The sequence below is a fragment of the Suncus etruscus genome, chromosome 7, assembly GCF_024139225.1.
Source record: "Suncus etruscus isolate mSunEtr1 chromosome 7, mSunEtr1.pri.cur, whole genome shotgun sequence".
Classification (NCBI taxonomy): domain Eukaryota; kingdom Metazoa; phylum Chordata; class Mammalia; order Eulipotyphla; family Soricidae; genus Suncus; species Suncus etruscus.
Window position 1 is genome coordinate 95,937,542 of NC_064854.1, and position 27,547 is coordinate 95,965,088.

Sequence of the window (27,547 nt, forward strand, 5' to 3'; positions counted from 1 at the left end):
ACCCAGGTTCCAGCTCCAGCACCCCATATGGTCCTCTGAGCTCTGCCAGAAGTAATCCCTGATCACAGAGATAGGAATAGGCCCTAAACACCACCAGGTATGTCCCCAAAACATAAAAATAAATAAATAAATAAATAAATAAATAAATATCCTATCCCCCTGGGGTCGGGGAGATAGTACAGGGGCTAGGGCACTTGCCTTGTGTTGTATATGAAAACATTTTCATAAGATTATTCTTTGCCTGTTGTCCCACCTTGACCTTCCAGGTGGGGGCGGTGTTGAGAGCAGAATAAATAGTTTGGGAGCAAGGTGTTCGGGGTTCTTTGGCAGAGTTTGCTAGTGGCTCCAGGTGTTTTTTGGAGCTGGCAGTAGGCTGACAATGGACTCTCTGCGCCCAACCTTTTACCCCTTTACCCTCCTGTCTGTGTGGATTATTTGCTGCGGATAAATATTACCAAGATCTCCCCCCAAAAGGGGAAAAGGGGATGGGAATCAATTTCTCATTCTGGGAGCTCTTTGAGGATACACAAATAACAAATAAAGGAATAATCGGGACCCCACACCTTGCACAAGGCCAACCAAGATTCAAAACCCAGCACCTGATAGAGTCCCCTGAATCAACCAGGGGCTAAAAAAATAATACAGCAGGTAGGGCTTCTTGCGTGTGACCAGCATAGGTTCAATCTTCAACATACCAAATGGTCCCCTGAATCCCAGAAGTGATTCAGAACCAGGAACAAAGTACCTGTTCTACCTATGAACTACATCCCCAAGCAAAACAGCATCACTTTGATTTTTTTTTTTTTGATTTTTGGGCCACACCCGGTGACGCTCAGGGGTTACTCCTGGCTATGCGCTCAGAAGTCGCTCCTGGCTTGGGATACCATATGGGACGCCGGGGGATCGAACCATGGTCCGTCCAAGGCTAGCGCAGGCAAGGGAGGCACCTTACCTCTAGCGCCACCGCCCGGCCCCATCACTTTGATTTTTAAAAAGATTTTTGGGGGCTACACCTGGTGTTGCTCACGCCTTACTCCTGGCTCTGTGCCCAAGGATCACTTCTGCCAGGGCTGGGGTACCACCTGGATAGCACCCTAGTATGCAGCATGCAAGAGAAGTGCTCTACCTACTGTACTATCATTCTGTACCCATAATTATAATCTTTTCAAACAAGGCATACAAACCCTTCTGAATGAAATGTTTGGCACCCAAAAAAGGCTCTACCTTTTAAAAGAACAAACAAAAGATGAGTGGGGCCTGCCCAGGATCCATCCTTCCTTCTCTTACAATCCTCTTCACTTGGGTTGCCTTCCAACCCTCTACCAAGTAGGAAAGGGGGTCAGAGACATAGTACAGAACATAAGGCATTTGCCTTGCATGTCACTGATCCCAGTTCTATCCCAGCACTATATATGTGTCCTCTGAGCACCATGAGGGGCTCACTCCTAAGTACAGTGCCAGAAATAGCTCCTGAGCATCTCTGGATGTAGCCAATGCTCCTGCCCCCCCCCCCCAAATAAAAGTCTCTGACTTTTTAATTGGTCTGGATTGGCCCCTCAAGCACTTAATTTCTCTCTGCAAGCTTCCCGCCATTCCAGAAAAAAAAATGTGCTAGTTTCCAGATTGCCTTAAACTATAGTTTTACTTCTCCTTACCTATACATGAGTTCCAACACCTGTACACAAGTTCTAACAGATTTTAAGATCAGTCATTAACAGGAACAGGCTAACTGATGCCATCTGGCTTCTTTCTTCTTAATAATTTGTTTTCTTTCTGCTTCTTAGTATTTTGGGGGGAGGCGGCCACATCCAATGTGACTCAGGGATCATTCCTGACAGGGCTTGGGGAACCATCTGTGTTGCCAGCAATCAAAACAGGGTCAGCATCATTATAGGCAAGTGCCCTTCCTACCTGCTCGGCTTTCTCTCTAGCCACCTCCCACCCACTCAGCTCTGATCCAATACTTTTAGTTTAGGTTTTGTTTTGTTTTGTTTTGTTTTTGCTTTTGGGCCATACCCGGCGGTGCTCAGGGGTTACTCCTGGCTCTGTGTGATTTCTCAGAGGACCATATTGGATTTCAGGAATTGAACCCAGGTCAGCCTCATGCAAGGCGAATGCCATGCCATTAGTGATGGCTAACCTTTGTGAGCCCAAGTGCCCAAACTGCAGCACAGAACCAAAGAATACGTCAATTAAACCTTAATGACAAGATTTTAATATCTAAGAACTATGAGGCACATGCCACATATCTTTTTTTTCTCTCAACTCATTTATTTTAAAGTGCCGCATACCTTAATTGAGAACCTTCCCGTGTGCCAGCTGCAAGGCATTCGCGTGCCAGCTCTGGCACGCATGCCATAGGTTTGCCATTGCGCCATGCTATCTGTGCTATCACTCTGGCTCCAAATACTTTTAGTTTTGTTTGTTTGTTTGTTTTGTTTTGTTTTGGGGCCACACCTGGTGACGCTCAGGAGTTACTCCTGTCTATGTGCTCAGAAATCGCTTCTGGCTTGGGGGACCATATGGGGTACCGAGAGATCAAACCACTGTCCTTCCTAGGTCAGTTGCTGCAAGGCAAATGCCCTACTGCTGCGCCACTGCGCCAGCCCCTACTTTTAGTTTTCTTTTTTTTTTTTTTAAAAAAACTCCAGTACCCACAGTCTCTGAAATATGAGCTCTAGTTCTCCAAATGAATATTAATGAATACCAGTCACCCGCTAAATAATAATCTAAGGCACAGGAAGATGTATTGTAAAATATATTTTAAATATTTCAAACAGTAAGAATCCACAAACATTAAGTATATATGTTTGTATTTAAAAAAATAAACCAGTAAATAGAAGAAATATCAAAGTAATCAGTTGATGCAGTCAATACACAGTGATCCCTGGTTGAAACAGGGAAGGGTCAATTAATACTCTAATATAATACTTCTGACGATAAACTTTGAGTTCTTGAAATCCATGGGCACAGTTGAATCCACTGCCTGAAAATAAACTTCCAACTTTGGCCTATGAATTATTTGTTTGGAAGCTCACTTGCCCTGACCTCATCATTCAGTTCTGACATAAATTCTCACTAAAATTCCCACCAGTAAGATTGAAATGGCCCCCAGGAGTATGAGCCCTCGCCGCAGTATTAGCTGTTGCCTAGACAGCTTAATATTTTCCTCTGGTTGGACCTGAAGATGCTCTTCTTGAAGCATTTGCTGATTCCACGGAGTCTCATCTTTTTTTTCAACATCTCTGATTAAAATTTCTCCATGGCTTTCAGGATTTTCTGGAGATAAAAATGGATATGACAGGTTAAAAAAGGATTTTTTTAAAAGTTAATATTTTTGTTGTAGTGTTGGGCCACACCCAGCGGTGCTCAGAAGTTATTCTTTTTTTCTTTTTCTTTTTTTCTTTTTTTTGTTTTTGGGCCACACCCAGCGTTGCTCAGGGGTTACTCCTGGCTGTCTGCTCAGAAATAGCTCCTGGCAGGCACGGGGGACCATATGGGACACCGGGATTCGAACCAACCACCTTTGGTCCTGGATTGGCTGTTTGCAAGGCAAACGCCGCTGTGCTATCTCCCCAGGCCCCAGAAGTTATTCTTAGCTCTGCATTCAGAAATTGAATGGGGACCATATGGGATGCCAAGGATTGAACCCGAGTCAGATGCATGCTTACCCACTAGTCTATCTCTCTGGCCCTGGATCTTTAAAAAAAAAAAATTGTATCAAAGGTAATCATTACATATGCTACTAGCTGGAAGAAAGCAGTTGTTAACATGAGTAAATAAAAGAACTGCTATGTCAGGATGCCTTTCTACTCACAATGATCAGATACCACTGTTGTCAACTTGGGCCATCAGGAAGCTCTCCCTTTCATGAAAACTGGAGAACAGACTTAAGATCAGTCTTAAGATTCAAAGGGGGATAGGTTGAGAGTGATACTACAAAAGGTAGGACACTTGCTTTGCAGCACCCAACCAGTGTTTAATCCCTGATACTGTACCAATCCACCTAGCACTGCCAAGAGTGAACAAGAGCAAGAGCTCTTGAGCAAGAGAAAAGTAATCCCTGAGCACTGGAGTGGGCAAAAAAAAAAAAAATTTAAACAAGTATGTTAGAGAAAAATTTTAAGGGGCCAACACCTGTCTAGCATTTCAGAGGAACAAGGCCAAATGAAGGAGGAAAGCATGCAAAGAGGGGAAGAAACGGCAAAGGACTAAGACTGGCATCCAATTTCTTAATAAGCTAATAGTTGAAATATAACACCACCATTAGAGTTGTGAGAGAAAATAATTTTGAGAAGAATAGATCTGCTTGCATAAGCTTTGTGTCAGGCAACTCAGGCTTACGTGAGTCCACTGAACTCTCACAACAGTAGGAGGTCTTATCATTATCTCAATTTTGCAAAAGATAAATGGTAGGAAACACAGATCATTCCTTCCAATGAAAATACTTATAGAAGGTGGAAAAATATATCATCTTGGAGGGGAAAATGATAATAAGGTAATGAAAAATCATTAGGGCAAGATTGAAAGAAGCACTAATCTTAGAGGAGTGACTGCTTTAATTAAGGTTTCTCCACCTGAACAGAATAGAGCTTTAGGGGACTTTTAGTGCCTACCAAAAGAGGGACCCTGATAAGCACAATAGTTCAGTTTAAAAAATGAAAGGGCTGTATCTAAGAATTAAGCATAATCCAGATGTAAATTAGTCCTCATAATCTCAGCAGAGTGGTCCAGAAACTTTAATTTCTGGAATTTTCCAGACTGTTGATAAGTATTAGTGCATGAGAAAAATCTTCTCTGAAAATAAATTGGGCCTCAATTTCTATTATTAGCATTACTTCCAAAAACGAAATTTGAGAGAAGGGAGGCACACTGGTGGTTTTCAGGGACAATTCCTGATTTAGTGCTCAGGAGTGCTCCTGGCTCTGTTAAGGGGACCAAACCTAGTACCAGTGATGGAACCAGGATTGGCCCCAGAAAGAGTGAAGCCTTAATCCTTAATCCAGAATGCTCTGGTTTACTACAATTTAAATACTGTTAGAACACAAAGAATGCCAGATACAAGGAGACCGAATAGATGAGAATTTGAAAAACAAAAAAACAAACAAACCCAAAACTTTAGAATTTATCACTATTGGCTATTTAAAAATCAATCTATGAACTCAGAAGTATTTCCTTATAAAGAGATAAACAGTCATTGTGAGTAGATAATGCTCAAGAACTGGGAAGGTGGGAGAAACACTAAATAAACAGAAGGAAAAAGATAAATACATTTGCAAGGCAGGTATCAGAACAATGACCAAGACATTTATTTTCTTAAAGTGCATGTGTGTAGGGGCTGGGTAATAATAGCACAGCAGGTAGAGCATTCACCCTGCACATGACTGACCTGGATTCCATCCCCCACATTTTATATGGTTCTCTGAGTCCAGGAATGATTCCTGAGTGGAGAGTTAGGTTATAAGCATCCCAGACTATGGCTCAAAAATCAAAAACTAAAGACCAAAAAACCAAACAACAGTACACTAATGTCTCAAATTTAAAAATGAAAAGTAATTCCAAGTCTGTTTACTTCAAATGTCCTTTGTTTCCAAAAGATTGTTGCCCTATTTAAAATAGAAATTACCAGTAGAAAACCTAGTTGTATTTTACAGTATGTCTCTCCAGGGCCACCTAGATAGATCTGTTATGAAAGCTGCTGTATTATACCTGTGCAAATGGAGTCCTGAGAAAGAGGAGAAGTTCCATCTTCGGCCATGTTGCCTTTCAAATTGGCATGTACCAGAGCCTAAAAAAAGGAAACTCACAGTAAATCCACAGTGTCATTAAGGCACCTGATTTGGACCTCCTGTTATAGCTAGTATGACTTGCTCTAGGTTATCTTCTATAGACAATGTATAAGAGTAGCATGCCAAACCTCACAGGTATTCTGTGCTACAGCTCTGTTATTTAACAACTCATATATATTCTTATATATAAATATATAATTACATACTATAATTATAAGGTTATAAGAATGATAAGAATATATATTATTTAGTTATATATTATAATTTAAGAAAAAGTATATTATATATTCATATTTATATATATATATATATATCACACTGTAGCAGCCACTGAAACAGAAACTTCAGCATCACAGACAGTATCCCCAGTTACTATCCCTTTTTCTGCTTTCTCTTCACCACTTCTAGCTTGCCCTTAGGCCACTGGCAGTAAATTATGTATCCCACCCTTGTTTCTGCTATTTGATTGGATACACTCAGGTAATTGGTTGTATATGTAAATGACTGTGAGTGATTCGGATGACCAATTAGATAGCACACGTCCTTATGCTGGTTTGTAAAATGATCTTATAGGCCCTTATGTAAAAGAGACCTGGAGGATGACCAATCCTATCACATATGCAAATTAGAATGTGTAAGACTATCCGAACGTGACCTGGCCCCTCCCTTTTCTTTCTGTTTCCCCTTCCTGATCACTTCCTCTAACTTCCTTCACCCAGGCTATTTTCTTTAATTCACATGTTAACACTGGGTCTTTTTAAGTTCCAGGTATAGAATAGAATCATCTTTGTAAAGATTGACATAGGTTCAGGGGGTCAGAGGCAGGAAGGTTGGATGTAAAAGCACAAGATGAGGGAGAAGACAGGAAGTAAGATCTTCCTTCTCTTTCCTTCATCTCCTTTATTTACTCTTTTTTTGTTTTGTTTTGTTTTGTTTTTTGGGCCACACACGTTTGATGCTCAGGGGTTACTCCTGGCTAAGCGCTCAGAAATCGCCCCTGGCTTGGGGGGACCATATGGGATGGGGGGGGATCGAAGAGCGGTCCTTCCTTGGCTAGCGCTTGCAAGGCAGACACCTTACCTCTAGCCCCACCTCGCCGGCCCCTCCTTTATTTACTCTTAATTGTCAGACCTCACCCTAGAAAATTTGAGATTCATGAACATCTTAAGAAATACTTGAAAATTATAAATAGGAGAATTTCATCTTACTCTATAGATTCTAAATCTTACTCTATTGGTTTTCAGGCACAAAAGTTTCAGGCACAAGAGATGACTGGAAAAAAGTAAACTCTAACTTTTCTATTCAATGAAGACACTAAGGGAGATGGGTATAGCCAGTGTTGTCAGAGTTAAATCCAGTTAAAACAATATGGGACAGAGAGTACAGGAGGTAAGGCAAGTACTTGTCTTGCATGCGACTGATTCTGGTTCAAATTTTTAGTACTTTCTAAGTTCTCCTGGCGTGTTCCCTGAGCACAGAGCCAGAAGCAAGCACTGAGTGTCACTAGATGTGGACCCAAAACAAAACCAGAGACAAAAATAACAAAAAAGAGACTGCAACGAAAGAGCAAAGAAAGTTCCAAAATGAGAAAGATAGTCGAAACTAATTCGGTTTGTGTTTTAGAAGAGACTTTGACCGAGATAACAATGAGCATAGTTACCTGTTGGCAGGCTTTTTTCCAATTTAGCCGCAAAATAAAGCCTAGAAAACACACGGCTTGAGAGATGGCGCAGATGATGATTCCTGCCCACAGACCTATCAGTGGAAATACATCATATGGGTTAATCCAGTGATTAAAACTAGCCATGCCCAGGGAATGTCTTAGGCCTTTGAATATTTCACTCAGACTGAGATGAAGTGCTCTAGTGAACCAGAAACCTCTCTAACCTGTGCTCTACTTTGGTTTCCAGAAAATTCTGGATGTTCAGTATTTCCGGAAGCCACTTTCAGAGTCTAGATATCAGAGTAGCCAGAGGTCATATTTGGCCTTTGTGATCATAATACTTTTATTATTATTATTATTATTATTATTACTATTATTACCTTTTGGCCTTTGTGGTCTAGAGTGAAGTCATCATGGCTATTAAGAAAAATAATTATTTAATTATAACCATTGTGCCTTTTTAAATTTCCAAAAGGGGACTAAAATGTTTAGAGTGCTTCCTGCTCAATCTCACTTGCTTTGGCCACAGATAGTGTGCTACAAACTCCAGGGCAAAGTTATCCCTCAGCGATGACTAAAGGACAAGAAAAGAGAGGTTGTCTTTAAATAGCAATAAGGAATGACTTGGAGGCCCCAAAATACCATACAAACTCAACCTAATAAGCTTCTATGGAACTCACATTTGGGGAGACCCCAAGGGCTTCTTTGGGGATCAGGGAGGAAGCAACAGTGAGCAGATAGCAGAATAAGAAATTCTAATGAGATCCAGGAGAGACTACCTATACAAATAAATAGTGATAAGACCTTATAGAGGACTGCAATTTTGTTCTAAATCACTCACACAGGACTATAACCTCTGCCCAGGAAACCCACCTCTTATCTACAAGCTACAACAACAGAAAAGCCAGCCTGTTTTATTTCAGACTTGTAAGAAGCCAGATAGCCATCTCAATAGATAATTCTAGGATAAAAAGTTCTGCAATAATAACACAACATGGACAGAACTTGATCAAAAAGTAACAGCTTTCCTAACATCATTCCTTCTTTTTTTTTTTTTTTTTGGTTTTTGGGCCACACCCGTTTGACGCTCAGGGGTTACTCCTGGCTAAGCGCTCAGAAATCGCCCCTGGCTTGGGGGGACCATATGGGACGCCGGGGGATCGAACCGCGGTCCTTCCTTGGCTAGCACTTGCAAGGCAGATACCTTACCTCCAGCGCCACCTACCCGGCCCATCATTCCTTCTTTTAAGTCAAGGACAAGCAGAGAAAACTACCTGCCTCTAACTAATCACACAGGAGCCCCAGGCCCTGCACCAGCTCTGCCAATAAATAGCCTCCATTCAGGACAACAGTGGACCTTTTCCTTTGTTTGCTCTTCCAACAATAGCACACATAACTATCCCTTTATTTTCTTCTCTACAGCAAACCCAGAATCTTGACTTTTCTAAGTGAGTGACTGTTTGTTTTACTAGTTAATCATAGAAGCCAATTCAGACTATCATCATGGACCTTAATCTTCAGTCAGATGGAAACCCATCCCAGCTCCTTTTATCTTTCTGCATCTGATTCCACTCTTCACTGAACTCTTGGACTACTTCTTTAGTTTGGCACATGGCTTTTGTCAGTAGTTCCCATTTGTTTGGCATCCTTGGCAGAATAATAGCATTCTTTTCATCCTGTATTGCTCTCTTCGAGTTTTTTGTTTTGTATTGTGATATGTATCATTTGTCACTGAAGACTCACAGACTATAACACAGGCATAGGTCCTATAAGCCTCTTAGATCTGTAAGCTTCTGTGGGACCAGCATTCACTTGCATTAATGGTGCTGAGAGTTTCCATTGCCAGAAGTGCAAATGTATTGCTTTTTATGTTTGTTTTTGAGCCACACTTGGCTTAGTCCTGGTTTTGTGCTCAGGGATCACTCCAGACATGCTCTGAGTACCACATGGAATGCTGGGGATCAAATCTGGGTCAGTTGCAAACAAGTTTAGCATCCTATCCACTGAACTATCAGTCTGCACCAGTAAGTGCAAATTTATTAGGTCTGCATTTAGAGGTGGCTATGTCAAAGGGAACACAATTAAATATATTGGCGCATAGGCCTTACATGCCTACTGGCCTTCACCAGCATTCCTGGTCCTCTTCCAAATCCTTTTCTCTTCCCAAAGAAACTCTTTTTTCTTTTTGAAGCACTCATGACAATCTGACTTCTTGCACCCGTCTTTCTAAAAGGCTTTCACCACTTTTTGAAGGAATGACTAGACCTTTAGTGTCTACTCAGGGAAACATTTGGTTTTGAACAAAATTGTTTACTTAAGAGAAGCCTTAAAGGAAAAAAATGGGGAGAGAGGAATAAGATTTTACAAATAGAATGAGTAAATATTTATTGATACAAAATAGATTGCAAAATTTTTTCTAAAAATAAAGTGCTTCATTGAATCTTTGTTTTGTTTTGGGGCCACACCTAGCAAGTTCAAGGGACCATATAAGGTGCATGGGGATCAAACCTGGATCAGGCTCTGTGAGGCAAGCACCCTTCCTACTCTGGCGCAGGGTCAACCCATAGATTCTCTCATTCTTCCACCCTAAGTTGGAACCATTGGGTCTAAATTACTTTGGCCTATAATTCCTTTTCTGCTCTGTGAGATCCCTATGTGCATAATGATAGTCATCAACTGCAGATGTAAGTGTAATATAAAATGCACATAAGGGGCTATTTCCTCAGGTGCCAGAGTGGCTCCTCATAGCTTTGGGTCTGCTCTAGACAACCTCTTCCATTCTAGGAAAAGATTTTGGCAGTGAACTTTACAAGATGGAAATTTTCATGGTTTACTCTTCAAGCCCCTGTTGTGTTCCTCTTATTTGCTTGCCTATTTCCTTTTCTAAAAGGCTTCACCACTTTTTGAAGGAATGACTAAAACTTTAGTGCCTACTCAGGGAAACATTTGGTTTTGAACAAAATTGTTCAATTTTGTTCAATTTTAAGAAAAACCTGTTCTCTCTCTCTCTCTCTCTCTCTCTCTCTCTCTCTCTTATTCACTCACTCCATTGTGAACTTCTCACAAAACAAAAAAAGAGAGAGCCTGTGCCTTCTCTTATTTTTCATTTCATTTTAGTTTTGAGGTCATATGCAGTGGTGCTCAGAGTTTATTCTTGTCTCAGCACAAAGTTCTGGAAACCATATAAGGTAATAGGGATCAAACAAGGATTGGCTGCCTGCAAAGCAAATCCTCTGGCCACATGGCCACAGTATTATTTCTCTGTCCCCTCACTGTATCTTTTCTAAGAGGTAGGTAGCAGGGCTTGATTGCAGGTTTCTCCCAGAGTCCTCAGCCTCTAAGAGTTTCTAGCATTTCTTTTAAGTCAGTTTTACCTCCTTCTGCTTTGCAAAGAGAGATATACTTTGGTTATCTACAAAATAGTGCCAATAGTAGTTATACTTTGGTTTTCTACTAAGTGAGGAGGCTTTGGCAGGGCCTCCATTTGGGACCTATGCTTGGGACATAAAAGTTTTATATATATATGTATATATATTATATAATTTGAAATTTATATATATACATATAAATAAATATATATATTTTTGTTTGTTTAGTTGGTTGGTTGGTTTTTGGACCACACTTGGTGATGTTCAGAACTTGCTCTGGGCTCAGCACTCAAGAATAAATTCTGGTGGGCTCAAGAGACTATAAATTATGCCTGGGATCAAATCTGGGTCAACTTAATGTAAGGCAAGCATCCTACCAATTGTACTATGTCTCCTCAATCTATATGTTTTAAGTAGATTCTGCTACTATTCTTCTTAGGTATAAAGTTATTAAAATCCAAATATAAATTAAAAATATAAATAATATCCAGAAACTTAGCCAACTCATTTTTGTACCCTGACACAAGTTCAGTGAACTTTGCCTTGGCAGTTCTATTCTTTGAACTTCTCCTATGTTTTCCATTAAAATATTGAGCTTAAGAAAAAAATGTGCAATATAATGGAACACTCTAGATGTGAAGTTCAACCTAGGTATCACATAGCTTCTCACCTCCTCTGAGACTGCCAAGCTCCTGTGGATAAAAATACAACCATCCTCAAGTCAATCACTACTCTACCCAAAAATAATGTATTTTGGCTTTAATATGATCATTTGTGAACTGCAAAAATATTCCAATTTATTATTTTAGAAATTAAACCTCAGTTTCCCCACATTTTTCAATATTAGTTCTGATCATTCATTTCAAATACTGAGGATTAGGCTCCTTCCTACTAATACAGAAAGGGAATGAAGAAAAGGCCATGTCAATCCACCTTCCACTGAGCTATCATATACATTCACCCAACTCCTGTGTCAAAACCCAGAAGACACAGAAGGTCCCTAGCTGTTCCCTCCACAAGACCTCTGCTCTAGGTCCTCAGAGCCTCTATTCTTTAAGGTTACTTTGGCTACTGCCAGAAGTTGTGTAAGAACCACAGAGAGGCTTTCTACATTTAATGCTGCCTCATTTCAAACTCTCTCAACTAACTTGTTTATGAGGGGCTCAATTAATCTGTTGCTCCACCGAAGGCACCATACAAGGGCTGTTCCTGAAGGACAAAACCGGGGTCACTAAGTCATAGTCCCAAGTGTTTCCTCAATCATCCTTGTTGCCACTAACTTTGAAGAAGTGAAAAACTGACAACACAGGATAGATAGAAGAGTAGCGAGAGCATCGTGGTGGGTTCTACTATATAAGTGTGCAGAGAGGAATGAACAGGTAACTTTGGGGCTCTCTCATACAAGCCCAAGGGAACTTGGGAAAGTTTCAATTTCAGGGACGAGTATTAGAAAAAACCTTTGAGCCCTGCAGTCAAGTCTAGTCTGGGGCTACTGACTGATTTTGCCTAGCTTCCCATGGTTGAAGCTTACCAATCACTCCTAGTTTGGCTGCAAACATCAGTGAAATTCCAATAGGAAGACCAACAACATAATACCCAATGGCATTAACTATGGCTCCAACCTTCTGATTTCCACTTCCCCTCAGAATGCCACCACTTGTGCACTGCAGGTAAATAAAATTACATTAGTGTGAGGAATACAGATGATTCCCATCCCAGCTGTGACCCATCCCACAACTCTTGGACTTTGGAAATGAAAATCATTACTTGGAAAGTAATGATCTTGTAAAGTGCTTGTGTAGGTGAATATGAAAAATATTCAATGTTACCTCCATTGCCCAGCCCTCTTTGCTTTAATGCATCATTAATGAGAGAAACATATAGATGGTAAGAGTTTAAGGGAACATATAGGTGGTAAGAATTTAAGGGCATATAGCATAATACTCACAGCAAGGCCATCGAAGAGGTGGGAAACAGCATAGATAGGAACCACCTGGGCAACTAGAGTAATAATTTCTCTGTTTGAAAGATAAAACACATGGTTCTGGGAGACAAATGTGTGTTAAAAACATAGAACCATGCAGGTCCTGGGTGCACACAGTCAGTTTCTAAACCTAAACAAAGAAAGTCACAAATGCTCACAGGAATCCTATTCATGAACAAACCTATTGTGTCTTGGTCTATAGCAGAAAGCAACTCCATGCTGTATTACCACTTTTGGAGAAAACAGTCTACTTCATACTACAGCAATAAAATACTACTTTAACAATAAAATCAAATGACTCTGTGCTCCCTGAATCCCCAATTTAAAACTGGATTATAGTGACACTCTTTTTTGTTTGTGCAGGGGCTACACCCATCAATGCTTTGGCTTAGACCTGACTGCAATGAAGGATCCCTCCTGTCAGGGCTCAAGGTTCCATATAGGATGCCAGTCATCCAAGCCAGGAGGACCATATGTTCTGCAACAGGATATCCTATCTAATATATATATATATATATTCTCATTCTTAACTTCATTCAAAATATATTATTTTAATGTACATATTAATTCTGCTTACTGCTATTTTATTTTTTAATTTGAATTTTAAACTTGATATATTAAGATTTATCTGTGGTTTTCTTTCCCTTTTGGATGTCTATCTCTGTTGAATGTTAGTGCCAGTGTTCTATTCACTTCATAAACAGAATGTGGGAGTTTTCCTTTTTCTGCACATTATAATAGTCTAGCCCTTTTTATAAATATTTATATTTTGAAACTTTATAATCTTGTCCTTTGGTATTCTCTGAGATTTTTGTTTTTAAATTTTTTTTTGGTATTTTTTTTGGGGGGGGGCACACCTGGCGGTGCTCAGGGGTTACTCCTGGCTGTCTGCTCAGAAATAGCTTCTGGCAGGCACGGACGACCATATGGGACACCGGGATTCGAACCAACCACCTTAGGTCCTGGATCGGCTGCTTGCAAGGCAAATGCCGCTGTGCTATCTTGCTGGGCCCTGTTTTTAAATTTTTTAATACATTTTCTTTCATTATTTAATTTTGTTTTGGGGGCCACACCAGGCATTACTCAGGATTTATTCCTGAGAAGCTCTGGGAACTATATGTGGTGCCAGCAACTAAACTAAACTTGCAGAGCAAGTGCCTTGGCCCTGTACTATTTCTCTGGCCCAATTTTTTGCCAGTTTGTATTTTTCGTCACACCCTATGGAGCAGAGTGTTTCTCCCAGGATTGTGCTTGTGGTCAATCCCAGCGGCGGTGAGTTTAACTTCAAGTTAGACTGATTAATATATTATGCAATCACTATAAAACAGCACACTTTCTGAGATGCATTCTTGGGGGTCAATTCTGTGATACCAAGATGGTTCTTTTCGTCATTGAGAATAACAAAATTAGCTAAAAATGAAACCAGTAATGTATATATATATAAAAAGAAAGAAACCAGTAATGTTTTCTTTAAAATACTTGAGGGGCTGGAGAGATAATACAAAAGTTAAGGCACTTGAACATTACAGGGTGAAGTTCTGAAGGTACCTGTACAATGACCTCCAAGGCCTCAAAGTGCCTGAGTAGCACTGCAGGATTAGGTGCATGCATAGAATAAAAGGCTCAATTTTTTAAGAATCATTGTAGGTTCCTGAGCACTGCTTGGAAGACCCAAAAAAATAACACAAGAACATCTTGATGACTAGAAGTACATTATGACACCAAAAACTATTAAATTGTCATTCTAGATTATACATTAGTTACCGTTTCCAATCACTTTTTCCCAAGTAACAGCAATCAAGTTTCTCTGATCTTACAAATGACTCAGAGAACACCCTCACTCTCCCAATATGCAATAACCCCAGCATGACTAGACACAGCACCCACTCAATTGTTTCTTCCCTACATATTCACTTTTCAAGAATAAACCAGCACTCACTTGTCAGTTGTGAAAATGTACCCCACAAGATCCTTACAGCTTAACATCAGGACACATAAGGTTACAGCGAAGAGTTCTGGAAGCAAAATGGCAAATAAACAGCACAGTGAAAAGAGAGGGATGGTTAGGAACCAGAACCTGGGTTTTAGGAGCACAGACTACCATGGGCCAAGGAATCTAAGCACCTGTGATGACCAGGGCAACCGCCGAGGACCTCTTGGCCTGTTCGATGTTCCCCGCACCCAGTGCATTCCCCACACGGACGCTGGCAGCCACGCTGAAGCCTGTTGGGATCTAAGGAGGACAGGAAACTCACAATGAAACAGAGTGACAGCGAATCCAAGGGGTTGCCCTGCCTTGGAGGTCTCCCCTACACATTCCCCAGCATACATAATAGAAGAGATATGTCATATCTTTTTTGTTTTGTTTTGTTTTTGTTTTGGGGCCATACCCAGAGGTGTTACAAGGATTACTCCTGTATGCAAAAATTACTCCTGGTAGGCTTGGGGGACCATATGGGATGCCAGAAATAGAAACCAGGTCCATCCTCGGTTGGCCATGTGCAAGGCAAATGTCTTACTGTTGTGCTATCTCTCCAGCCCCTATATCAGATCTCATTTGAAATAAAATATATAGTGATAAAATTGAAATGTTTTACTTGCAACACCTCCTATGACTAGTGGGGCCCCTATACTAGTGTGGAGCCTGGAATCCCAGGCTGTGACATCACTGCACCCTATTTCCATCTTGTGTCTGTGGGTAAGATGACCTTACACAATCACATTCCCCTCTTGGAATGAGAGGGTGCACTTAGAAAGACAAAGAGTATACCAAGATTGCCCAGGGCTGCCCTTCAGTGAGGGTGGGGATATGCTAATATGGTTAGGAAATGGCACTTTGGGTTGGTTTGGGATTTCTGTTTTGTTTATTTTTTTCTTTTTGGGGTATGTGTTTTTTGTTTGTTTATTTTGGGGTCACACAGGGGTTACTCCTGGCTCTGCACTCAGAAATTACTCCTGGCAGATTCAGGGGACCAGATGGGATGCTAAGGATTGACCTCAGGTCTGTCACATGCAAGGCAAATGCCCTGCCAGCTTTGCCATCACTCCAGGCCTCCTCCCACTTGTTAGGGGGAATCTCCCAGCAGCTTTAGGGATCATGGAGTGCTGTAGATGGAACCTGACATTCTGGCATACAAATCACAAAATCTAGCCCTTTTGAGTCATGTCACTGGCACAAGGATACAAAAGCCAGTCTTCCTGGGTTCAAATCCTCTCTTGGCCACCCCTCAGTGGTGTGTCCTCCAGGAGTTCACAAAGCCTTGCTCCATCTCTGATATTTTATCTGTAGAAGGGATCTTGTAATATAACCTATCTTATTGGGGTCAGAGAGATAGTACTGCTTCAGTCCCCAGCAACACATATGGCCCCCTGAGCACCAAGGAGTGACCAAGTAATGATCCCTGAGTACAGAGTCAGGAGTAAGCCCTGAGTATAACCTTGTGTGATGTACAATCACATAATCAAATCAAAACAAAACAAAATAGCCCTAACTTGTTGACTATTGTAGATAATTAATGAGCCAATACAAGCTAATCACTTATAATAGTATTACAACAAATAGGAACAAATAGTCATCTCATATGTAGTTAGTATTCACTAAAAATTAGTTATCACTATTAGCTTAAATTTACTACTAAGAATCTAATATTAATAAAGAAAAAAGAACTATCACTCATTTAAACATAAAATTTTTCCATCTAATCAGAATGACTAAGAACAAGGCTAATTCCTAAATGCAGAGCTAGGAGTAACCCCTGAGTATCACCAGTTGTAGAAAAAGAAAAGAAAAGGAAAAAAAAAAGAAAGAAAGGAAGGAAGGAAGGAAGGAGGGAAGGAGGGAGGGAGTGAGGGTGGGAGAGAGGGAGGGAGGGAGAGAAGAAGGAAGAATCTGGCAACAACAACAAAAAATAAAGCTAAGGAAAGGTTGAGGATCCATTTATGTTAAAGGGCATTTAAGAGGCACAGCACTATAATTCTAAGAGAAAAATAATTACAAAGAACATCTTCTGAAAAATTTGCTGGTATTTGACTATAGAGAGAAAGGAAAAAAGGAAAGAAGGAAGGAAAGAAAGAAGGGAGTGTTGGTTATATATAGGTGCTGATTATAAACTGGTGTGACCCCAGGGCATAAAAATGCAAATAAAAAATAAAATATATGTTAAATATAAAGTGTTGAAATTACAAATAGAACATTTTTTTTGAAGATAGGAAAACAAAAAATATACACAGAACTTCCATCATTAGAAGTTTCCTTTGACCTGTTTCAATGAAACAAGACCTAAATAGAATGATTCTTAAGGAAAGTTGTATTTACTGTTTTTACTTTTAAAATATAACCACTTTGGCCAGAGTGAGTACAAGGATTAAGGCACTTACTTCACATTGACCCTGGTTTAATGCCTGGCACCACATGATCCCCAAATCTCTCCAAAGCACCTCTGAGCAGATCCAAGTGTATGCCCTGAGTACCACTGGATGTAACCCAAACCTCTTCACACAAATGTATATCTATACATATAAGAGGTATATTATATAATGTGTGTGTGTGTGTGTGTGTGTGTGTGTGTGTGTGTGTGTGTAAGCAGCCTGAATGGGGAGATCTAAGGTGTCGAGTTATATGTGCTGCTTTTTCCACATTATAAAAAAACTTTTGTTCCCTTTCTTACTTTATTTCCTTGTTTTGTTTTGGTTTTTTTTTGGGGGGAGCACACCCATTTGACATCAGGGGTTACTTCTGGCTATGCACTCAGAAATTACCCCTGGCTTGGGGGACCATATGGGATGCAGGGTGATTGAACCGTGATCTGTCCTAGGCTAGGGCTTGCAAGGCAGACTTCTTACCTCTCTGGCCCCTTTCTTACTTTTTTTTTTAACTTGAAAGTTGTTCTTACTATAGAAGAAAGCCCTTCAGAATATCCAGTTGATATTTTCACAGAAACAAGGTCAGAAGAAAACCTCAAATTATTGGAGTTCTGTACCTCCATTCTCTTTCTTCCAAGACTAAATGATAGTCCATTGCAAGGACAGACCCCGTTTGGTCTATCCAGGACATTTGGTTTTCTTCTGCCTTTTGGCTTTGGTGAAGAAGTAAGCGTGTGGCTGTCATCAAGATCCTGCTATAAAGTTCTGAGAGAACTGAGTGGATATATAAGCAGCGGGGCTCCTTATTGAAGTACCCAGCACTGTCCTCCACTGATGGATGCCCCACCTGTCCTCCAGATGTGGTAGCCAGAAAAGAGTCTTCATACTTAGAAAATGTGGCAAGGAAATCCAATGTTTCTGATTTGAACTATGTAAGAAAAGAGAAGTAGCTAGGAACAAGTCATTGTGGGGTTGGCAGAGTTCTTTTATTTTTGGTTTGGGTTTTGGTTTGGGGCCACATCTGACAGTGCTCAGGACTTAGTCCTGGCTGTGTGTTGAGGCATCACTCCTGGTGGTGCTGGTGCTGGAAGATCATAAATGGTGCCGGGGAATCAAATTTGGGTCAGCAAGGCAAACACTCTACCCACTGCACTATTGCAACAGCTCCTCTTCTGTGTTATTCTTTGTCCCCAGCCCCCACTAAAGGACATGACACCTAAGCTTCTTGGATAAAAACTGTACTTTTAGGAGATCATTCCAGAAGTTAGTGATGTTCTGAGATTCTATACTGCGTCTTTTGAGCATTTTTTCAAGTGAAATAGCTAGCACCTGTCCATAGAAGCTCTCAGACACTCACCATGTACACAATAACAGCCAGCTCATACACAACTGACTGGGCTCCCAGCTCCACCATGCCGAGGATACCTGGTGGAAACCAAGAGTCGACATGAGTTATTTCCATCTCCAGCCACCATCACCCTCTCCTCCCACACTCACCACTCAGGAAGCTCCCAATCTCGTAGGCCCACCACTCTATGCATAGCATAAGCATACTGGGAATGGCCAGGTGGAGGAAGGAGGCCCAGTCCTGCAGGCACTCAAGAGACCAACCTGCAAGCAGGACACAGGCATTGGCAACACATCCAGTCATCAGGCTGGACTTTAACCTGGGACAAAACCCACATCCAAGCTGAAAAATTAGAAGCACATTTACCTCCCCAGGTAGCTTGATACAGTTTTTTCCCAAGGATGTAGAAGAAGAGGAACAAGGCCAGGATGAACTGGGAAATGGTATTTGCCAGTGCTGAGCCCCTGAGGAGAAAGAACCCACTGTGGGACAGGGTCTTTCTCCACCTTCCTCCATCCTATTGGGCTCAGATGTGAGGCCCCATTCTTGCTCCATGTCCCACGTTATCTTTCTAGAGCAGCGTTACACTCCTTGGTGTAGCTCGAGAAGACAGGACATGAGCACAATGACTAGCCAAAAGTTCCACATTCCTACTGCCCCCCTCCACCCCCCAGAAGTGCCGTTCAGTTCTTCTCCCCATCCCAGGAATTAGCAGAACTCACATAACACTGAGGTGCATTTGGTGGAGGAACAGATAGTTGGTGAGGGCGTTGATAAGGTTAGCTGCAATTCCAGTGATGATCTGAGGCAATATGATTCCCTGAAAGGAGGTGAGACACATGCTATATTTGAGAACCCTGGAACTACTTTCTTGATTCAAATACAGATGAGACTCTCACTGGGCTGCATCGTTAGATGATTCTGTCTGTGGGGCCCTTGTTCACTGCTCTTCACTTCTACTCCATGTCCCCCCCCCAACCTCCTCCTTTCTGGAGTGCGAAGGCCATATTCAGAGAAAAGTAAATATCTGGTTCATCTACATGAATGCAAGAATTATCAGGGATTGAAAAGCACAAACAAGTTATTTCCATATTGAATAGTGGGCACTTTATTCTTTAAAATTTTTTGGCCCCATCCAGTGATGCTCAGAGATTTATTCCTAGCTTTACACTCAGGAATTACTCCTGGAGGGCTCAGGCGACCATATGGAATACTGGGGATTGAATCAGGGCTCAACCTCATGTAAGGCAAGTAACTTACCCACTGTACTATCTCTCTGGCCCTAGTGGGCACTTTCTAGACCAAACCTGAAACTCATAGGATCTTATGAAATCAAAGTGTAGAAAGGACTTGATTCACTCTCTTTGTCTTCTCCAAAGAAAGATTTAAGGCATGAGAGTAAAATTACAGTGGATCAAGGAGGAAAAAAATACCACACATGGTCTGATACTAACAGGAGAGTGGGAGATGTTACCTCATCCTCTTTCTTTGTTTTGTCTTTTGTTGTTATTTGTTTTTAGTTATGTATAGTGGTGCTCAGGGACTAAACCCAGTTCTCCTACATGCAAAAGCATGAGCTCCAGTCCTGCAGGCCTTCTTCCTAGCCTGTCATACTTTCCTTTGACTGACTCCAGATGTTTGGAAGTTTGGTTTTCTAAAATCATAGACTGTAAAGAATTTGGCTGTTTGCCAGAGTCCTGATACTGTCTGGCTCCACTGAGTCCCTTAAGCACCACCAGGAGTGATCCCCAAGCTCTGAAAGGGGGAGTAACTCTTTTGTTTGTTTGTTTGTTTGTTTGTTTTGCTTTGGGGCCATACCCAGAGTCGGTGCTCAGGGTTACTCTTGGCTCTCTACTCAGGATTGCTCCTGGCTGGCTCGGGGGACCATATGGAATGCCCAGATTCAACCACCGTAGGTGCTGGGTCATCTGTTTGCAAGGCAAACACCCTACCGCTGTGCTATATCTCTGGCCCCTAGAGGAGTAACTCTTAGACTACTGAGTACATAGCCTCCAAACAAAATAAAAGGAAGAATTTGGCTATTTGAAACAATGTCAATAAAAAACAAACAAACATTTAACATCTGTGTGTGGGGGGCAGTAGTGTTTGAAGACATTTTCACAGGAAAAAGTCAACCTCACACAAATCACTCAACTAACAGCCTACATCTAACACTTCCAATATCTTTGCCCTTTCCAAGGAGAAAAGATACTGAACCTCACAACAATGCAAACCCTACAGTGAGTGAACCCTGCACCACAGTCCACCCTGTTTGGATCTGGTTTCCTCTGCTTTTGCCTGAATTCATCAGCCAGAACCTTCTGATAACTCTTCCCCCTTTGCTCGCTGAGAATCCACTTTTCTCTTAGCTCTTAAGTGTATAGGTCAAGAATCCTGATGCTGCCAGATGTAGGCTTGTCCCTCAGATCTTGGTGGTCACAGAGCGAGTGACCAGAAGTTTCTTCACCAACCACTTACATCAGGAGACTCCAGTTAGTTTTTAGTAAACAAGTTATACAGCTAAATTTGTATTTCATATAGGACAAAGAAAGTGTGGTCTGGCTGGCAATATGAGTTAAGAGCCTACTGGAGAAGATGGAGAGATAGAGCACAAGAGTTAAGATTTTTATAGTGCATATGATTGACCCCAGTTGGATACATGGCATTGCACTGAGTCACTCAGTATCACTGGGAACAGTGCTGAAGATCCCCAAGCACTGGTGGGATGGCTCCGGAGATCCCTAAGCACTATTGAGATAGTTTGGAACCATTGACCCAGATAGCTGAAAATTTCTGGGAAGGGACCCTGAGCTGCTTACGCACCAAGTGGGAACTGCCCTCCACTAACAACAATAATAAAAAAGCCCCTACTGGAGTAATATGGGGAAGAAAGGATGAATAAAGATGAACAAAGGCAGTAATGTAGAAGATGAAGAGGAGCAGATGGTACTTATAAGGCCCAAGAATAGATCAGATGTGGGTTTGGGCAAGGAGATGGGGGATAAAAATCGTGATAGATGATGGGATACAGAAAGAATAGATGGGACTAGGGATGGGAATCAAGTGGTAGATGACATGCTTTGCATTCAGGAGGCTCTGAGTTAAAAAACCAAGCACTGCTGGGTGTGGTCACTACAACAATAGTAACAACAAAAAAATGGATAAAGGGCACAATGCCATAATTGAGTGGAGTTCAGGAAAGCAGAGGATCAGACTTGTGGTGCACTAGTAAGAGGTCAAGTTTGCCGTATGTATCAGACGATATGAATTTAGAATGCCAGCAATTTGCCTTTGATATATGACCATTGTCATGAAAATTCTGAATGGCATGAGACAATATTACAGTGTGTGCTTTCAAGTCCCCATGAATGAAAGTGGGGCCTTTCAGAAAGACCAGAACAGAGGTGGATACTTAGAGTATGATGGGTGTACTATAAGGAGGTGCCAGACATATGCCCTCACTTCCAAGAATCTTGGTTATTTTGGGGAGAAGTGAGGGACGAGGCCACACCTGGGTTTACTCCTGACTTTGTACTCAGGGATCACTTATGGCAGGGCTCAGAGAATACATATGATACTGGGGATCGAACATGGCTCAGCTATAGTCAAGGCAAACTATGTACAAGGCAAGCATGTTATCTTTCTAGTCCTGGACCTAGGTTATAATATAGAGCCAAAAAACACTGCAGTTCTAAATTTAAGCCTGCCAATGGCAATATTTACAAATGGGAACCAAATATGGATTTTTCAGAATAAAAAGCAATCTGTCCTTTCTTTGATATCATTTAACGAAAACCTCACTGCCAAAATCCTGGGAGCATAAATAGGAAAACATTTTTGGTAACTTCCAGAGGCCAATTTCACCCTTGTCTCCCTTATACCTCATTGTTTTCAGGGTTCCATGATGCCAGAAAGAAAATCATAAGCTCCTGTAAGGTCTGTGAGCCTTCCTCCACCCCAAAAAAGAGAAAAGAGAAAGTCTGCATTACCTGATTGAGCAAATATTTGACTTGCAATGTATAAAGAAAGGTTGCCTATGAGAAAAAAAAAAGACAAAGTTATATAAATGTTAACATTTTGACTTTTCAAGAAGCAGAGAGCCTGGGAGCCACAGTTTGGCTGCCTCTGTTCCCTCAGTTAGCCTAGGAAGGGACATGGGTAGAGGTAGGAGCCAGGTTGTCTAGGGCAAAGGGTTTCAAAACCTTTTACAAATGTATTACAAGAAACCTTGATCTCCCTTAAAGGTTCACTTGTAGTTCCATTAGTGCAATAATTAAAGCATAATAAATTTGAAATATTTCAGGATAAACTAATGAGCACAATAGCTACTATAAGAGTAGGGGGTTACTGTTAATGGCTGATATGTGGCCCCTATAAATTCATGTGTTGTTCTACCTCCTAAGATAACTATTTGGAGATAAACTTTTTTAAGAAGTGACTGAGTTAAAAATAGGGAATTAGAGTGAAGCCTGATCCAACAGGATTGTGTCCTAATTAGAAAACACAGAAACCCAAGGACACAAGAGAAAAGGCAAGAGTATGGTCATTTGCAAACCAAGGAGAAAGGCCTCAGAGGAAATCTTTCCAGTAACACTTTCATTCCAAAGCTTCCAAATGGTGAGAAAACAGATGCCTACTCTGTGCCCCTTATCTTTCATGGCTTTCCTGGCAAACTAATCTTCTACACTAGTAATTAATGCCAACTGAGATTATTCATTGACAAAACATGACTGGGTCAGTACTAACATGCACCTAAGGCTCTGTGTGATCACATTTAGCAAGCAAAACCAAAAACAAAAACCATAAAAGGTCTAAATGTTCAGAGAAATACCCAGTGTGAAAATTTCATACAAAATTATCTATGTACTTCTGCATGAGTGCTTCCAAAGCCCTCACCAACTCTGTTTGGGACAGTAGCCCATCGTCTTACTAGCCTTAATCCTAGTTTTCCTTGAGGAACAAAGGTTTGTCTTTTATGGGCAAAATTAGAGCCACCAATACCAAATGTGGGAATCATATCAGACTGAGTAAATTCATCCAGACACAGACCTCTGCTATCTTTCACAACTGGGCCTCAAGAAGGAACTCTCTTAGGAATGTGGGTCAAGTTCATACCTTGCTAAGGCCTTGGCAGCTGTATGCATACCCCACAACTGCCACCACGCCAATGGCCCAACGTCACTGCTTTTCCATTGATACCTAAGTGACTAAAATCTCAGATGTGCCCATTTTGGGGCTAAGAACTCTGGGGTCTTAGAGTCAGGCCGGCCTCCCCCTCTATAATCCCTTCCCACCTTCTGTTTTTGGAGACCCTGGAAGCCACACAGAAGATCCACAACTTCTGCCATGTCAGCTCATCAGCCCAGCTCACAGATTTTGAAATTCCTGAAGCAATTTTAGGCCTTGCGACACCTCCAAATTTTTCAATATCAACATCCCAGTAAGAAAATTCCAAATTAGATGTTAAATTATCATAGAAGCTACCTAAGCTCAACAAATAAAAGTAATAATACAGAATGCTCAACTACCAACAAACAACCTAATAATCTTCAGACAATGTCTTAATGACTTCTTAGTGAGATGTGACAATTTTAACAAATTTTCTTTTAGTAGATTTTTGGGAATGATTCCATTACTATTTAATTATAACAAGCAATATTAAGTAAGTCAGTCATACCTGCTATGGGACAGGCTTAGAAGACAATGATGGAAGGAATGTTACACTGGTGGTGGAACTGGTGTTTGATATAGAATGTCAGAAATAACTGTATTTATTGTGAGCAAATTTTGTAAACCAAATTGTTTAAATAAAGTAATACTTTTTTTTTTTAAAGGACAGAACCCTATTAATCCCCCTAACCCTAACAAACTTACAGGAAGAGCTGGAATAAAGATCATGACATAAGTCTGGGTAAGCCTATAAAATGAAAAGAAAAGGAAGATTAACCAATTGATAGTTCTTTTTCATTCTCTTTTGTTTGCTTTGGGCCACTCCTGGCAATACTCAGGGGTTACTCCTGGCAGAGCTTGGGGGACCATATGGGATGCTGGGAATTAAACCCAAGTTAATTGCATGCAAAGCAAATGTCCTACCCACTATATTATTGGCTCCAACCCCTCTTTTCTCATTCTTGCCTTCTCCTAAATGAATGGGATTAGACTGAAAATAAGGCAAATGTGAACATTTACACCAAAAAATTAACTATCTTATAACTACACTAAACCCTCTTGGTTCTTCCAAGTCTTTAGGCCTATGGCAGGGGTTTTAACCCCAGCTGGATTGTTCCCTACAGTGAGAATATTTTCTGTGCATTGTAAGATGTTTTCCAGCATAAGTAACTGTGCCAACTATGAGTTTTAATAATGAAAACTCTTGAGCAACATTGTCAAATGTCCATCAGATTCAGAGATACTGGTTCAGGATAAGTACTTTTTAAATATTAATCAGGATAGGTACTTTTAAAGATTTTAATTTTGAAAAACCAAAGACTCTCAAACTTGGTGACATTGGAATCATATGGGAGAGCTTTGAAAGAAATTGAAGCTGAGGCCATACACTGAACCAATTAAAAAGAAAATGGGGAAAATGAGGACAGGCATGGGTGAGTTTTTAAGGCACTCAGGGGATAGATATCAATCAGTCAAATGTCACAAAATTATAAACAATCACAAGCTATTATCTTGAAATGATATGGAAGAATGGAGATGTTTGCAAATCTTATTACCCTGATAGATCTAAGATCTTAGAGAACAGGTGTGGAAAGTCCTGGTAGAAGTCAACTAAAGACACTTCTAATCTTTCTCAGTAGATAAAATTACAAAATTTTTTTTTTTGGTTTTTTGGGCCACACCCGGCGGTGCTCAGGGGTTACTCCTGGCTGTTTGCTCAGAAATAGCTCCTGGCAGGCACAGGGGGACCATATGGGACACTGGGATTCGAACCAACCACCTTTGGTCCTGGATTGGCTGCTTGCAAGGCAAACGCTGCTGTGCTATCTCTCCGGGCCCTGAAATTACAAATTTTGCCGATTCCCAGAGATGAAATTTAAGAGGGGACCATCTTCGACTAAGATAGGCTCCATTCCCACCAGTCCTACTATGGAATATATGCCATTTTACCTGGATACATCCGGGTCCTGCCTGAAGAGGAGCAGGATCTGCTCTGTGTTGATGAAGAGGGCCCAGCAGGGGAAGCAGCAGAGAAGCAGCATGAGCACACCTTTCTGCAGGATGACTCCCACATGCTTCAAGTTTCGGCTTCCATAGGTCTGGGTGCACACAGCCAAAACGAACTATCAGCATAGCATGGCACTCTCATAGCTCTCATTATAGGACTTGAGTCATGCTTCCTAAAGACACATTACCCCAGATACTGCCATGTTCCTTAGGTACTCATGGTCCTCACATTTGTCTGTTCATTAGTCATCAGAATGAACAGTTTAAAAATATGGACCCCTGGAGCTGGAGTGGTGGCACAAGTGGTAGGGCATTTGCCTTGCACTTGCTAACCTAGGACGAACTGCGGTTCGATTCTCCAGCGTCTCATATGGTCCCCCAAGCCAGGAGCGATTTCTGAGAAATACCAGGAATAATCCTCAAGCATCACCGCGTGTGGCTCCCCCAAAAAGCCAACAAACAAACAAACAAACAAACATGGATCCAGGGTTGCATAAGAAAAGTCTGAATTTAACTGACACTATTTTTTTTAAAGGATAAAGCTCCCATGTGATTTTAATGTACATTTGAGGTTATATCACCTGGAAACTTGTTAAAAATGTAGAACTGGGGCCAGAGAGATAATATAACAAAGATACTTGCCTTACACACAGCCTACCCCACATGTACTATAAACTCTACAAGGGTGATTCTGAATACAGAGCCAGGAGTAATCCCTAAGCACAGTTAGATGTAGTACCCCAAAGACAAACAAACAAATAAAAAAACAAGAGAAAGAAATTTAGAGACTTGGGTGTATACCTTAAGCAGAAACTAAAGGTTTTTGGCGGCCAGGAATAAAAATATGGAACTATCAAAACTTGTAGGCTTGCAAAAGCCAGACTGTGTACATCTCACAGCAGGTATTCAGACTTCTCTCCATCATCATTCTCAGCTCTCCATAGCTTGAGAATAACTTGAAATAGAGTGAGTTGCTCACACCAGTGTTCTTAACCACAGGCTCACAGACTGGTGCCAATCTGCAAGTGTAGAAAACCACTGCTTGACCATCTTGGTTATAATAGTGGGTCTATGGACTAGTGTCCAGAGCAGGGCCAGTGCACAAGTATAAAAAGGTTGAAGAGTGCTTATACCACTGGAAATAGAAAACCCTACTCACTAGAGATTTCCCTCCTGCACCTCAGGACCTTAAAGGACCATACCTTTAAACATTTACTAGCTGGCCACCAACCTGAGTCCTCCAAGGGAATATGCCCTCTAAGTGAATTTACATACATACATATATACATATATATAAAAGCTTGAGAACCAGGGATGTACCTCATTCAGAAACATGAAAAGCAATAGAAGGTACTCCCCACCCCTTTGGTCAGGCAAATAAACACTAGTTCACTAGCTCGAATGACTTCCAAATGCATATTAAAGAGAGCAAGTTCTGGAATAAATGGCTGACAAAACATCCTGCCAGTGTTTGCACAGGGGTCCCTTCCACTGAACATAGACTCGAGCTTTGGACTGTCGGGGGTCTTCCAACTCTTCCAGAAAAAGTGTCCAAGGTCACTATGAGAGAGACTTACAGTCTCCACTTACCTGGGAGATGAGAGTGTCACAAGCAGAGGATAAACCGAACCCAACAGAGATTCCAGTGACATTAATAACCTGAGTATAAGCACAAGATCATGAATTACAGGAGAAAAAAGTAGACAAATTCTCTCTGCTCTGATCAATATACACAGTGCTCCTGTCAACTCTAACTCAACTTTAAGTTACCTATCTGGGGCCCCTGCAGAGCTCCTTTGGGATGACTTCATTTAAAAGGCACAAGTTTTAAAGTGGGAACAAAAGCTTAAGTCAAGG

At 41.1% G+C, this 27,547-nt stretch overlaps 1 protein-coding gene across 1 annotated transcript in view; it reads right to left on the minus strand.

The window, feature by feature from the left end:
* Positions 1 to 2,777: 2,777 nt before the first annotated feature.
* The window catches only part of LOC126013683 (multidrug and toxin extrusion protein 1-like), a 34,718-nt gene continuing 9,948 nt past the window's right edge, over positions 2,778 to 27,547 (minus strand). Inside the window, exons 3-17 of the mRNA XM_049776869.1 lie at positions 27,281 to 27,349; positions 25,634 to 25,782; positions 24,389 to 24,431; positions 22,504 to 22,548; positions 19,237 to 19,334; positions 18,881 to 18,978; positions 18,664 to 18,777; positions 18,524 to 18,591; positions 14,929 to 15,037; positions 14,744 to 14,819; positions 12,769 to 12,838; positions 12,352 to 12,484; positions 7,450 to 7,544; positions 5,710 to 5,788; positions 2,778 to 3,279 (exon numbers count right to left, since the gene is read on the minus strand). Coding sequence (XP_049632826.1) covers positions 3,053 to 3,279; positions 5,710 to 5,788; positions 7,450 to 7,544; positions 12,352 to 12,484; positions 12,769 to 12,838; positions 14,744 to 14,819; positions 14,929 to 15,037; positions 18,524 to 18,591; positions 18,664 to 18,777; positions 18,881 to 18,978; positions 19,237 to 19,334; positions 22,504 to 22,548; positions 24,389 to 24,431; positions 25,634 to 25,782; positions 27,281 to 27,349 — 1,473 coding nt within the window. The 3' untranslated portion in view covers positions 2,778 to 3,052. The remainder of the gene's footprint in view (positions 3,280 to 5,709; positions 5,789 to 7,449; positions 7,545 to 12,351; positions 12,485 to 12,768; positions 12,839 to 14,743; positions 14,820 to 14,928; positions 15,038 to 18,523; positions 18,592 to 18,663; positions 18,778 to 18,880; positions 18,979 to 19,236; positions 19,335 to 22,503; positions 22,549 to 24,388; positions 24,432 to 25,633; positions 25,783 to 27,280; positions 27,350 to 27,547) is intronic.